The sequence below is a fragment of the Monodelphis domestica genome, chromosome 2 (genome assembly GCF_027887165.1).
Source record: "Monodelphis domestica isolate mMonDom1 chromosome 2, mMonDom1.pri, whole genome shotgun sequence".
In the NCBI taxonomy this organism is placed as follows: domain Eukaryota; kingdom Metazoa; phylum Chordata; class Mammalia; order Didelphimorphia; family Didelphidae; genus Monodelphis; species Monodelphis domestica.
The window spans coordinates 267,205,724-267,219,923 of NC_077228.1; the positions used below are offsets into that span (position 1 = coordinate 267,205,724).

The 14,200-nt window shown below is 47.7% G+C and overlaps 2 protein-coding genes across 10 annotated transcripts in view; one reads left to right on the forward strand and one right to left on the reverse strand.

The window, feature by feature from the left end:
* The first annotated feature begins 648 nt into the window (after nt 1–648).
* LOC100025565 (steroid 21-hydroxylase) lies at nt 649–7,250 on the forward strand. Of its 2 annotated transcripts, XM_001376419.5 has the most exons (10): nt 653–1,063; nt 1,158–1,247; nt 1,438–1,589; nt 1,742–1,837; nt 2,032–2,133; nt 2,281–2,367; nt 3,904–4,098; nt 4,245–4,423; nt 4,515–4,618; nt 4,862–7,250. In XM_001376419.5, exons 1-10 carry the CDS (start codon nt 865–867, stop codon nt 5,110–5,112), a joined length of 1,455 nt encoding a protein of 484 aa, XP_001376456.4. In that variant the 5' UTR covers nt 653–864; the 3' UTR covers nt 5,113–7,250. The 2 variants fall into 2 exon arrangements, with proteins under 2 accessions (XP_056673911.1, XP_001376456.4); XM_056817933.1 differs by having other exon boundaries at nt 649–1,063; nt 3,904–4,423; nt 4,515–4,993.
* Nucleotides 5,670–14,200, reverse strand: part of TNXB (tenascin XB) — a 79,101-nt gene continuing 70,570 nt past the window's right edge. For all 8 annotated transcript variants that reach the window (XM_056817927.1, XM_056817926.1, XM_056817925.1 and 5 more), the window contains 13 exons: nt 10,934–11,263; nt 10,348–10,674; nt 9,569–9,691; nt 9,297–9,440; nt 8,817–8,936; nt 8,526–8,669; nt 8,252–8,382; nt 8,023–8,155; nt 7,709–7,860; nt 7,491–7,587; nt 6,937–7,098; nt 6,698–6,861; nt 5,670–6,574 (listed from right to left, as the gene is read on the reverse strand). In XM_056817927.1, coding sequence (XP_056673905.1) covers nt 6,473–6,574; nt 6,698–6,861; nt 6,937–7,098; nt 7,491–7,587; nt 7,709–7,860; nt 8,023–8,155; nt 8,252–8,382; nt 8,526–8,669; nt 8,817–8,936; nt 9,297–9,440; nt 9,569–9,691; nt 10,348–10,674; nt 10,934–11,263 — 2,129 coding nt within the window. In that variant the 3' untranslated portion in view covers nt 5,670–6,472. The remainder of the gene's footprint in view (nt 6,575–6,697; nt 6,862–6,936; nt 7,099–7,490; nt 7,588–7,708; nt 7,861–8,022; nt 8,156–8,251; nt 8,383–8,525; nt 8,670–8,816; nt 8,937–9,296; nt 9,441–9,568; nt 9,692–10,347; nt 10,675–10,933; nt 11,264–14,200) is intronic.

Below are 14,200 nucleotides of genomic sequence, written 5' to 3' on the forward strand. Positions count from 1 at the left end.
TCCTTCCTTCCTTCCTTCCTTCCTCTTTTATTGATACCTTTCTTTCTGGATAAGTCCCTTTCCCTTTCCCTAATGTTTAAGCCCTCCCTTAATGAATAAAACAGAAACAAAAAAAGCAGCTTAATCAAATGAACCAATCTTTCAACCACATTTTATAAGCCTGTATGTAGTATTCCATAGCTATAATCTCTCATTCTGAAGAGAAGAGAAGGAAGATAAATTTCTTAACCCTTCCTGGCATGAGGCTTGATCACTGTAATTATCTAGTGTTCCATTTACTTGTATTGTGACTTCTGTAATTTAACAGCTTTCAAAGAGCCCTTTCTTAGGTATTATTTCTTAGAACCACCCTAAGAGCTAGATAGGATTCCTTTGATTATCCCCATTTGAAGTTCAGGAAATTACTTTTTTTTTGCATTCACTATGCCAGTTGGGGACAGTTCTCTTCAAGAACATCCCTGTCTCCTTGGAGGGGTCTGGAAGTGCACAGAAAAAAAGTGGAGGAAAGGAAATTATGGAGAAGATGAAAATAATGACTCATTTATGACGCAAACTGAATTGGTGATGCAAGCTAGAAATCTGGGCTCAAGGACCCTGTGTTCTGGTCTAGATTGATGGATAGTCATTCAAGGCTAGAGAAGTAAAACTGGCTCTTGGAGAACCGTTTGACAGCGAAGTCCAGGATGGGAGGATGTTAAGGGATTGGGTTGGGAGGAAAGGGATGTACCTCCTTCCCAAAGACACTCCAAGGCCAGGAAGATGGATAATGCTCAAAGGGAGGTGGGGAGATGCCCAGGGAAAGCTATATTTACTTTAGCCTCTTGCTAAAGAGGCTTTACTTTCCCTCCTTTACTTTCTTGTGCTATGTTGCTTTCTGTAGTCCTGTTGCTGGTCCTGCTAGCTACCCTCCATTGGCTATGGATGCGGAGAACTATCTCACCTTATCATTTCCCACCTCTAGTCCCTGGCTTCTTCCATCTCTTTCAAGCTGATCTCCCAAGTCATTTGCAGAGCCTTGCACAGAGGTATGGCCCCCTCTATCGGGTTCACCTTGGGATGCAAGGTAAGAAGAGAGTCTTTTCTGCCTGAGCAGTTCCTCAAGCCTCCCAGGAACTAAAGAAACTGCCTTGAAAATATCTTCCTTTCCTCTCCTTTAGATGTCGTGGTGCTAAACTCCAAGAAAGCAATTGAGGAGGCCTTGACTAAGAACTGGCTGGATTTTTCAGGGAGACCCCAAACATTCACAAGTGAGGGAAAGAACTATTGTGTTCTATTGTGTTCCTTATTGGACTAAAGGCTGTGGAAATCCTGGTTTGGAAAAAGGTGGTAGAGCTGAGGACTAGCAGCTATCTTTTTAGGAAGCAGAAAAGCTTGGGCCTGGGGTTCTAGATTTCTGAATTCTAGTGTTTTTCAGTTTGATCTTCTCCATTTCCCCAGACCAAGAGGTAAGCAAGAACAGCCACGACCTATCTCTTGGGGATTACACTCCACTGTGGAAGGCCCAAAGGAAGCTGGCCCGTTCTGCTCTTCTGTATGTCCAGAATACTATGGAACCCATCATAGGGCAGATGGTACAGGACCTGTGTAAGGTAAGAAACTGCTCCCTGCTTAGGCTGAGCTCCAAGACTTCACGTTGTCCTCTGGTTTCCTCCATCCCTTACTAGTTGAGACTGCACCACTGCCATGTTGCCTCTGGTAGCAGGGCCCCCTCTAATGATCTTGATTCCTCCTTTCCCCACAGAGGCTTCTTGCCCAGGCTGGGTCTCCCGTGTCCATACACAAGGAGCTCTCCATGTTCACTGGTAGCATCATCAGCTTCCTCAGTTTTGGAGAAAAGGTTTGTTCCTCAGAGCTCTTTTCTTCAGGTACCCTCTTGTCCTCATTTCCCCTTGACCTTATCTTCCCACTTCTGTCCCTTCCTAATACATTTACCCATCTATTTCTCTTTGCCACCCCCTTCATCCCTCCACTCCCAGCCCTAGAGGAATCAGAGGGAGTCTGAGTGATGCGATTCTCCTCCATTTTTCACAGAGAGAATCTGTAATCCAGCAGTTTTACAGCTGCATTCAGGAATTAATGGTAGTTTGGGATTCTTGGCAAATCCAGATCTTGGACGTCCTACCCATCCTCAGGGTAAGATAGTGGGGACCCAGGCACCTAAGGGAGGGGCAAGAGGGGCTGGGACTGAAGGGCATGTCTCAGGAGGGAAGATAAAATATCCAGGTCTTAGAGTTCCTGGGGGGGAGGAGGAGGAGGAGGCTATAACTGTCCTCTCTCCAGGTTTTCCCCAACTCAGGTCTCAGGAAACTGAGACGGCTGGTAAAGAAACGGGACAGAATTGTGCAGGAGCAGTTGTCGAGGCACAAGGTAAGGGAATTATGTTCTATAAGGTTTCTGGGTGGTGTCACTTCTTCCCTTCCTTGATTGCCAGCAAGTTTCTATGCTCTCTTCTCTCCATCATGTACTCCTGTGTGGAGCTTATGAAGAAATGGCCCTTGCTTAGTGTTTTGTAGAGAATTGTAGGTGTCATTATTGAGTGAAGTACTGGGATGTTACTAGAACATGTCATGTATTCTGGAAGAGTGTGTTGCCATGAATACACATCATGGTTCCAGGAAATTCTTCCCCTAAAATTGGAAAGAGGGGCAACTAGGTGGCAAAGTAGATAAGAGTTCTGGGCCCGGAGTTAGGAAGACCTGAGTTCAAATTCAGCCTCAGATACTGACTAGTTATGTGAACCTGCACAAGTCTCCTCAACTCTATTTGCCTCAGTTTCCTCATCTATAAAATGAGCTGCAGAAGAAAATGGCTAAACCATGCTAACATCTTCACCAAGAAAATCCCATCTGGGGTCAGGAAAAGTTGGATGCCACTGAAACAACTGATTGAGAGCAACAAAGTTGGGAGAAAGAGCTGGAAAAGCTTGGTTTGAGGGAGTAAGAGGGGGGCACTGGTGCAGCATGGGGTTAGGTTCTGCATCACCTCCCTGGGCTACACAGTTTCTCCTCTGTACATCAGAGAGGCTGGATTAAGTGGTCGGCCCCTTCCAAGATTAAGCAGTATCTGGATCCTCTCAGAAATAAAGTGCCGCGGCCACTGTGAGCCAGGCAGAAGGCTGACAAAGTGGCCATTTTAGAGCAGGGGTTCTAGAATAGTATTCCGAGGCTCTGTGATTCAGTCCCACTGTGTAGAATAAAACATGTGTATGTTTTTATTTGCCTTTAATACACAGAGCCAGAGCTAGAAAGGGCCCGAGAGGCTACTTATTTCAATCCTCTCATTTTACATTTGAAGAAACTGAGGCCTTTGGGAGTTGGGGCTTGTCCAAGGTAGCACAGGTCATTTCTGAGTTGGGATTTGAACCCAGGTTCTTTGAATTCTAGAGTCTATTCTTTAGTAAATTGCTAATAAACTCAATAGTGAAAGTCTCATCTGTACCTGGGTGAGGGAAGAAAAATGTGTGGTGGGGAACAGAACCTATGCCCTGTAGCTATGCGAACCTGGAATGGCATGAATCATAAATGACATAATCATGAAGATAGTTGCAGAGATGGGACCCATATGAAAAGAGAGAATTAAAGGACCATGAGAGGGGCAGCTGGGTGGCACAGTGCATAGAGCACCAGGCCTGAAGTTGGGAGGTCCTGGGTTCAAATGTGGCCTCAGACATTTCCTAGGTGTGTGACCCTGGGCAAGTCACTTGACCCCCACTACCTAGCCCTTGCCCTTCTAGCTTCATGTTGTTACTAAGACAGGAAAGTAAGGGTTTACAACTCAGCACATGAGGCTGAAACAAAAACTACAGTGTAGAAAGTGCTGTTCTCAGGATGCCCTGTTGGTCCACGTTCCTGGGGGAGTTGTCACTCAACCCCTTTGTCCTGCTCTCTCCTGGCCTTCTCCCAGGAGACAATGGTGGAAGGACAGATTCGGGATTTGACCGACTACATGCTACAAAAGCTAAGGGAACAAGCAGAAGGGCCAAATCGGCTGTCTGAGGAGCACGTACACATGGCCCTGGTGGACATATTCATCGGCGGCATGGAGACCATGTCGTCCACCCTCACCTGGGCTCTGGCCTTCCTGTTGCACCATCCAGAGGTGGCCCTGCGCCCTGAGGGAAGGGTGGGCAGAGACCCGAGGCGGGGCCCAAGGGCTATGGCTAGCCTCCGCAGACAGGTCTGGGGAAGATCGAGCTCAGGACTGAAGCCAGCAAGAAGAGAACTGGAGCTTCCTTCCCTCCCCAGATACAGAGGCGGCTGCAGGAAGAACTGGATGAAGAGCTGGACTCAGGCTCCCCGGGAAGCCTTCCCAACTACCGGGACAGGGATCGGTTCCCCCTGCTCAATGCCACCATCACCGAGGTGCTCCGGCTGCGCCCGGCAGCCCCCTTGGCTCTGCCACACTACACCCGGCAGCCCAGCACGTAAGGAATGCCCTCGGCTCCCTCGGGGCTTCCTTCTGGGGAGGGATGTGTCAGGGGTCCCCCTGCCTGCAACACTTTCATCCTTCTTCAGCATATGCGGCTTTGACATCCCGAAGAACACCATTGTCATCCCCAACATCTATGGGGCTCACCATGACGACAGAATCTGGGAACAACCTTATGATTTCAGGCCTGGTACTGGGGCCCAGGGAAGGGAGTGGGGCTGTGCAGGCAGAGAGCTGGGGTTCCAATGGGGGTTGGGGGTGGGGCAATGCTAGATCCCAAGAGGAAGAGGCTGGAGGAAGGCCAGCACAGGGAACTGGGAATCTGGGGAGCGGAGTGTTCCTGATGGGATGGGGTCTGTGAGGCCCGGTACCATAGAGCCCGGTGCCTGTGAATATGTCTGTCTCCATCCCCAAACTCTCCTTCTCCTTCTAGATCGTTTCTTGGAGTCAGAACCGAGCCAGGCAGGGATCCCGTTCAGCTGCGGGGTCAGAGTGTGCCTGGGGGAGACCATGGCTCGCTTTGAACTCTTCCTGATACTGGCCCAGCTACTCTGGACCTTCAAACTGCTGCCTGTGGAGGGCAATGCCTCGTTGCCCTCTCTGAAGCCCGAGTTTGGGGCCTTCATGTTAAAGGCCCCAAACTTTCTGGTAAGGCTATTGCCCCGGAGGCAGGAGTTGGAGTGATGGCCTCTGGATCTCCACACTAAAGTGCACCAATAAAGTGCCTAAAATGCAGGCCTTGAACCTTGGTTTCTCCTTTATTGACATTGAACCCAACCCTCTCCCTCCTCCTCTTCCTTCCCCCCCTGTAAACAAGGTGTTTTGCAATTGGCTGGAATGTTGTTGTTCACCACCCCCACCCCCACCCCCCATCCCAGGAGCAATTTGTTTTGTTTTGGGGCAGGGAAGTGGCCCATCCATAGTGTATATGAGGGTATGTTTGCTATGGATGATTTTTATGACTGCAAGTGCTGGCCTCCCTCCCTGAACCAAAGAGCCGTTGTCACCTGCTGGAGGACGGAGGGAGTTAGAGCTGGAAAATGAGGCCTTTTTAAATCCAGTCCCACCCCAGCTCTAGGTCAGTTTTCATATGTACGATACAAGGGGAAAGGTGTGATTCCTTAAAATCGAGGTCAAGCTACCTCTCTCTCTCCCTCCTCTCCTTCCTTCTCCCTCCTGGAAGTAAGCTCCTGGGCAATGGGTCCCTTGACTTTGGTTGAGCTCATCAGAGGCAAGGAAAATTCCTCATGGAACTTTAATGGTTTGTTTTCCCCTCCCTATTCAACTTCATACTTTTAAATGTCTAATGCTCGGGGAGGCGTCTCCTGGTATCCCAAAATTGGGATAATGCTCAGCTCAGTTCTAGTCCTTGTGTAGAACAGATTTCACATCATATATTTCCTTTCCCACCTCCATACAAGCCTTCTCAGGGTCCCATTCGGCCACTCACTGCCTAGGAATTAAAAAAAACACCACCACCCAAACCTAGAAACACTTCTGACATGCCTCCTCTGAGGTGGGACCTTTTGAATACTAAAAGGGGATTTCGGTCTCATCCCAGCATCCTAAGGGCAGTTTGGAGCTGTTCCCCGGCCCCTCCAATAGCTAAGCGGAGACGCCCTCGAGAGCCACTGGAAGCTGGCTCTGGTCCTCCTCACCCCTTCCCTTCCCTCACTCACACCTTGAGGCCTGATGACATGGTCTCCACCTGACCTCAGACCTCCTTTACCTGCTATAAACCACGTAGACTGGAAAGTTTTATGCACATGGCCCGTCGTTTTGTCCCAGGCTGTGGCAAGCTTTTTTTTTTCTTTTAAATCACAAATCACTCAGAGGGCAACTGCCGCTAGATGCAGAAAGTAATGTGAATAGAAGGATCACATCCATGGATCCTCCTCTTCAGTTATTTCCTACAGATCCAAAGAATGACTCTGGCTCTTTGGGGAAAAGGAGGAGGGCATGAAATCAGGGCCCTGGCTCTTCTCTGAAATAAGCCTGCCTGGGGCAGCAGCTGGCCGGCCGATTCCAGGGCAGGGGACGGAGATTAAGCCCTCTGGGAAGGTGGTCTGTAACTTCGTGGCCTCAGCTTCATCTCAGTGAAGGGAATGGAGAACTCGAAGCCCTTCCAGGCGTACCAGCTTACACCCTAGGAGAGGGGAGACGGCAGTCACGACAGGCCCTTCGGGGCTCCAGCATTTAGTCCCAAGACCCTGGACTCGTCCCAGCATGGCCTCGCTCCATCCCCAGGGCCCTCGCTCAGGCCCCTCACCTGATGGTCGATGATGCTTCCGTAGAGTCCGTTGAGGTTGGCATAGTGACAGTTGCGGTACCACCAGCCACCGCGATAGGAGACGGCACAAGGAATATGTAGATTGTTGGGATCCCGGTCCCTCGTGGAGAAGGTGCTGCCGCTGTGATAGCCCATGGAGTCTCCTGCAGGGAGAGGCGGATGAGCCTAGCTGGTGGCTGGAGCCCTCCTCCCTTCCAGCGCCGGCCCCGGGATCTCACCTGCAGTCCCGCGGTAGCCCTCCAGGTGGAGACGGTAGTAGCGGGCCGCGGAGTCCACAGTGAAGAAGTCATATTCAGCAAAAGCAGACTCATTCCCGGCCCGGAGATCCACTCGCATGGAGTAATCTCCGGCTTGGGTCAGGCTGTGGAGGACCTCATTCCCTGAGTGGGAAGGGATGAGTGAGATATCCAGTCTCTCAGCCCTAAGATTCCATTCCTGCCTCTGTCCTCAACTTGCCCCCCTTTTTCTCTTTAAACAGCTATTTTCGTTTTTTTGTTTCTCAATGACATATAAACAAAAATGATTAACATTGTTTTTTAAAATGTTTTATCCACACTCCCACCCTCATTCCCTCCCTGAGGAGGTGAGCAATTTGATATAGATTCTACATGTGCAGTCAGACAAAATATGACACACAAGAAAGTAGAGATGGAACAAAAATTGAAGAATAATCCAGAGCATCCTCATCCCTTTTTAGAGGCCAAAGCTTCCATTTCCCCAGCCCTAAACCTTAGTGCCTCCCCTTACACCAGAGGCAAGGGTGATGACTGACCGAGCCAAAACTCCCCAGAGATATTCCCAAATCCGCCAGCATATTCTGCCCAGTCCCTCCAGAAGTCTGTCCGTCCGTCCATCCTGCGTTGGAACACCTGACGGGATAACAAGGACATTTATAGAAGGGACTGAGAAGCACAGGGGCCGGACCCGACTTCTCCCCAGGCAAGAGAAATACTGGCTCCAGTCGGCCTCTGCCCGTGCCCTGCAACTCACCAACCAGCCACCCCCATCCGTCTCCATGTCACAGTAAACTTCTAGTGGCCGCTCCCGGTTTCCATTGAGGAAAATGGTGGTCGTACGGGAGGTACCTAGCCCATTTTGCCTCTCTTCTCCACAGTCCCGGGGGAATGGGATCTTCAGCCCGCCTAGGATAGAAGGGGACAGGGATTAAATAAGAGGATAAAAACTGAGGGAAGGATCAGACACAGGCTGCTCCATCCCCTGGGCTTCCTCTCACACCTGCCCCTCTATTTGCCCTTGGAGCCTGTGCCTGCTGGGCTCCCCTCTCAATGTCTAGCCCCAGGTACCAGTGGTAAAGGTGGTTGGCACGGGCGGTGTGAGACTTTCCCCCCAGACAGCTTGGATCCGAGCACTATACAGAGTGGAAGGGAAGAGGCCAGAGAGTCGATGGGATCTGGCCCCGCCTGGGAGCAGGATCTCCTACAGCAGAGGGAGAGAGAAAATCAGGGACCTGAGAAAGTCACAAGACAAAGACCAAAACAATATGGGCCGAGAGTTGGGGATGTGGGGGGATACCTGAGTCTGCCCCCCAGCAGTGTCATAGCTGAGCAAGTAGTTACTAGGTAGGGATGCGGGTTCTGTCCAGGTAAGCAAGGCAGACCGGGGAGTGACTTCTGTGGCTTTCAAGTCACGTGGGGCATCCAGTCCTGGGAAGGAAAGGCAAATCATGTTTTTCTCTTGTTACCTCCACAAGGCCATGACTTTCTGTTGGTCCCTTGCCCTGCGTATCACATTAAAGCCTTCTCCTCCCTCCTGTCTCCCCCTGTCTGGTTCCCAGGCCTGGTGATACCAGTGCTGAAGGTGATGCTGGCAGGGGAAGTGATGTTAGGACCCCGGAAGCCTCTAAGGGTTGCTGTGTAGTTTGTCCGGAGTTGAAGATTATTCAGGGGAAAGTCCACAGCACTTCCTGGAACTGAGGCCCTCAGAGGTGGGACTAGAGACGAGAAAAGAGAATTTAGCTACGTCCCTTTGATCACCAGCTGTCCTCTCTCCCAACCTCCAATCGTTTCTTTTTCCCTCGGAGATCCAGGCATCCAAACCTTAGCTTCCTCTGTCTCCCGTAAGGCTTTCTTCAACTTACCCCCTGGAGCTGTGACCTGAAGAGCATATCTGTCGGCAGGGTCTTGGGGAGGACTCCAGTGCAGCAGGGCTGAATCATCAGTAACATTCAATGCTTGAAGGTGGGTAGGGCCATCAGGGACTGCAGGGTGGACAGTTACAGAGCTGGCCCTTGTGCAATGGACTCTCTTCTCCATCCTTAGTGAGCCTACCTGTCTAGTCCTATCTTTCTCTTCCCTTTACAGTTCTTTCCTCTCTCCTTCCTCATCTCTGTCTATTTCCCAGATATTCCTCAGCTTGAACCTTCTATCTTTCTCATCCTTTAATTTCTCCCTCTTTTTTACCCATTTCACAATTTCCCTCATCTGCTGTTTACCCGACAGTTAGCCGGTTTTCTTCATCTCCCTCCATATCACTCTTTGCTGCCTATTTCTTTCTCCTATCTGTCCTTCCCTCCCTTCTCTGCCTTTTGTCCCCAGCTCTCCTTCCCTATGTCTCTCACCAGTGGTGAGGAAGCCGGAGAGGGGTTCACTTTCCTCAAAGCCACGAACAGATACCACAGTCACTTCATATCGGGCCCCCGGGGTCAGGCCCACCAGGCGCTGGTGCCAGGTGTGGCTGTCTACTTGTATACTTTGTGGTTCCCCTGAAAAAAACAAGGGAAGGGTATGAGAGAAGCTCATTGGGGGCTCCAAAAGGATTAGGGGAAGGAAGGCAACAGAAAACAAGGGAAAGAAGGGGAGGGTGAGTCAAAGGGATAAGGTGGCAGTTTACCTCCATCTGCTAGCTGATAGGAGATTTTGAAACTATCCACCCGGTTTGGAGGTGGAGACCAGCTGACCTTGGCCGAGTTCTCTTGGATCTCACTGAACTTTAGGTCTCGAGGGCTCTCTAGCACTAAATCAACAGGGAAAACAGTTGAGGCCCAGAGCAATGAGGGAAAGTGCAGAATATGGCTCCCCTCCCAGCCTTTCCTACTTCCTTTTATGTGTTGCTCTATTAGATTAGAAACTCCTTGAGGTTAGGACCTGTCCTTTTTTTTTTTTTTTGCTAATTACATCTCCAGGCCTTAGTACAGTGCCTGGCACATAGTAGGCACTTCCTAAATATTTATTGGATTGGGACCTCTTCCAGCTCTAGGAAAGGCAATTTTGCCAGGATCTTCTTTCCCATATCCTCCTCTCTCTTACTGGCCATTTCTTTCTACATGACTTATTCACTCTTCTCTTTCTACCTCAAGGCCCTGGAAATAGAAATTGATAAACAGCTCACTCCAAAGGCTCAAAGAAATCCACTTATCCCATCACATGTTTTTTGCTTCCCATAATTACCATTCCTACCTCATTTTTGATGGGGGCAGGGCAGGGAGAAAACTGGGTACCCATCCCTGACAGAATACCTTGTTATCTAACCACCACCTTCCCATCTGCCCACTTAAGCCCTCTTCCTCTTGGGGCAGAAGCCTGAGGGTGCTATCATCTAGGTGGGAGTCATGGACCCTGGGTCCAAGTTAGGGGTAGTGCTTGGTGGCTGTGGGCCATGACAAGTAGTACCTGGACTGAGTGTTCTAGCAGTGCCCTGGAGGCTATCAGCCTTGTGGGGGCCACGAAGGCCATAAAGGGTTACTGTATAGAGGGTTCCGGGCCTCAAGTCACGAAGAACGGCTGAACGTCGGATCCCCGCCACGTTCATCTCTCGCTGGAGCAGAGGAGGGGACGGTGGCTCTGAAGGCCTCATCTCCGGGACTCCATAGCGAAGCAGAAATGAGTCAAAGGCACCAGGTGGGGCCTCCCAATTCAGCCGGAAGGAACTCGTGGTCACATCTGACACAGAGAGCTGGGACAGGCGGCCCCCAATGGACTGCTTAGCGGGAGGCAGCCCTGGAGTTTGGGTCAGAAGGGAGGGGAAGAGACAGTCAGACTTCAGTTTGGTATTTTACGTAGCTTTCAGTTTAACCTCCATTCCTGGGAAGGATTGCCCCCTTTCCTAGAATACCCCCTCCCTCCAAACTTGTGACTTGTGCAAACAGTCCCAAACTTCCCAAGCTAGAGACAAAGGATGACTGGAGCTGGATGAGCTACCACAAGATGGAAACTGGATTCTCTGGCCTAGAGCTCCGTAGGGAATAGGAGGTATCACCTGTAGTGCCTTCAGCAGTGATGGGGCCCAGACGCTTCCCATCATAGAGTCCATAGAGGAGGAATGTGTATTTCCTGTTGGGTTCCAGGTCAGAGATAGTGATATTTTTCTGGTTTCCCCTGACAAGCTCTGCTTGGGATTGCCCATCCTTATCTTTATACTGGATCACAAAAGAGTTAAAAGAGTCCTGGAGGACCGTCCAAGAGAGACTCAAGGAATCCGGAGAGACATCAGTTACTTTCAATATTCCCAGGCGGGGTCCTGAAGGGGGTTGGGGTTCAGGGGCTTCAGTAGCTGGTATGAAAGAAGTTGTAGTTTCTTCTTCTTGGGCTGCATCAAAGAAAGAGATATGGAAAGAGACTGAGCCAAATTATAGAACACTTTGTATAAAAACGCAGCCCTAAATAATTGAAGAAACATCTATTAGTTACGGTTAGGCTATAATGCTAACAATACCTAAATTAATTTACTTCCCAATCACATCACCAAAGAATTACTTTATATAGCCAGAAAAAACAATAACAAAAATTCATCTGGAGAAACAAATGACTAAGAATGATGATAAAGGGAAATGAAAAAGAAGCATAGATCTCAAACTATACTTCAAAGCAATAATTATTCAAATGATTGGTACTGGTTAAAAAAAAGAGAGGAGGAGAATTCAACCACTGAAATAGATTATTTACAATATAGATCAATAGATTATTACAACATACAGAAGCAAAAAAATTAGTAGCATAGAATATGATCAATTTAAAGACTGCTTACTCGGATAAGGGTTCCCTATTCAACAAGAACTGCTGGGAAAACTGGAAAGTTGGGCAGAAAATAGTCTTAGATCAATCTCTCAAACCACATTCTAAGACAAGTTCTAAAATTAACATGATTTGAATCACATCCTAAGTGAATTAGAGGAGTGGTGAAGGAACATTTTTCAAACTATGGATTGGGGATTGACCACATAAGGGATAGAATCATAGGAGGGAAAAAAATGGGCAATTTTGATTTCATAAAACCAAAATGTTTTTGAATCAACAAAATCAGTGAAGTTAGAAATAGAAGAGAACTAGTTAATTGAAGAAACCTTTGACTCTTGGAATCCCTGGTTTCTTTGAAGAATCAGATCAAGGAGGTCCATCTGGGTAGCTCAGTGGATTGAGAGCTAGGCCTAGAGACAGGATATAGTATTGATTCTAAGGTGGAAGGTAAGGGTTAAAAAAAAAAAAGGAATCAGCTCAAGAGCTACCTTCTTTCCAAAACCTTCCCTGGCTCTCTTTCCCTATGTTATTTCTTCCCTACCTTCAACTGCTAGGATATCACCTCTTCCCCAAACTATTTTTAGACATTCTATAAATGCTCTTATGTATACATTTTGTCTTGCCCTGCCCCATTAGAATGTAGATTTCTTGAGAGGAAGGACTATTTCATTTTCTGTCTTTGAATCTTCCAGTGCTTAGCATAATTTATATTAATAAATGCTTATTGGTTGATGAACTGATAGTAAAAATTTCTTTCCTAAAACTCCAACAATGCTTCAGCTGAATTAAGGAGGAAGAGAATTTTTTGACACTCAAGTCAGATTATCTAGGGGCTCAATGGGCAGAAGTCAAGACTTGGAGAAGAGTGGGTAGATTTGGGACCACCGGAAAAATGAGAAAATAAGCAGAGTAAGAGTTGATGACAATGGAAATGGGTGATCCCAGACTACCTGGGATCCATGCTTAGTAATAATTCCTATTTAGATGCTGTTTTAGATTTTACAAAGGGTATTTTTCACAGCTACTCTGGAAATGAGGTAGAACCTTTCAGAACCTCGAGGCTCCACATATTATTTGGCATAACATGCAGACCTCTGCCATAGTTTATTTTGCAAATGTTGCTTGTAATTGCTCTTGAAATTGTTTCATGGATGACTGTTTTATCTACTCAGCTAGACTGAAAGGTCTTCCAAGGGGAAAGGACCATGTCTCCTATCATTTTAGAATCCCTCCCCCCACTTTCCTCCTCCATCACTCAGCCACTTCTCAGTTCTTAGTATAGTACTCTGCAAACAACAGAAAATGCTTAATGAACGCCTCTTATCTAGCTAGAATGCTAGCCAGGCCTTTTTCCTTACCCCAACCTATGTCACTTTCTCCATTGCCCTCACCACCAAAGAGAGCTTGTTGTCTACCCAAAGAAAGGAAAGGAGTAAAGGATTATGTAGCTACTCAGGGACATCAAGTTGACATTTGGAGTGATGGATGAGTCACAGTTTTCATCTACCCCTGCTGACCTGTCACTCTGGGCAGAGATGGGGCCAATATGCTTTCCATCAGGAGAACCATATAGGAGGAACTTATACTTTCTGTTAGGCTCCAGTCCAACACAATGACCTCATTCTGATCTCTAACAACAGGCAATATCTGAGGCTGCCCATCCTTAACCTAGTACTGGACCACAAGAGAATTGAAGGGACCCTGTGGGACTATCCATGAGAGACTCAGGGAATTGAGAGTTGCATGTGTTGCCTTCATTGCCCCAAGCTGAGTGAGAGTTGGGGATCTAACTCTAGGAGAGAATTTAAAAAAGAGAGAAAAGTTTCATAACAAAACAAGGGAGAAATGATTGCAAAGGGCAAAAGACACCTCTGGATATATAAAAATTTTTAAAAAAATTTGCATGAATAAATCAGTGCAACAAAGGTAAGAAGACAAATGAAGCATCCTATATTGAGTATCTCAGATAAAAGCATGATAGCCAAGAAAGGTATCTAGGGAAGTGATCTAAATAGATATATGACTAAGAGTCATTTCCTAATAAGTAAGTAGTCAAAGAACATGAGGAGTTTTCGAAAGGCGAATCATAAACCATCAATGATCATATGAAAAGATGTTACAAGTCACTTGTTTTTTTTTTAATTTTATAGTATTTTATTTGATCATTTCCATGCATTATTCATTAAAGACAAAGATCATTTTCTTTTCCTCCCCCCCACCCCCTGTAGCCAACGCGTGATTCCACTGGGTATCACATGTGTTCTTGATTCGAACCCATTGCCATGTTGTTAGTATTTGCATTAGAGTGTTTGTTTAGAGTCTCTCCTCTGTCATGTCCCCTCAACCGCTGTAGTCAGGCAGTTGCTTTTCCTCGGTGTTTCTACTCCCACAGTTTGTCCTCTGCTTATGAATAGTGTTTTTTCTCCTAGATCCCTGCAGATTGTTCAGGGACATTACACTGCCACTAATGGAGAAGTCCATTACGTTTGATTATACCACAGTGTCACTT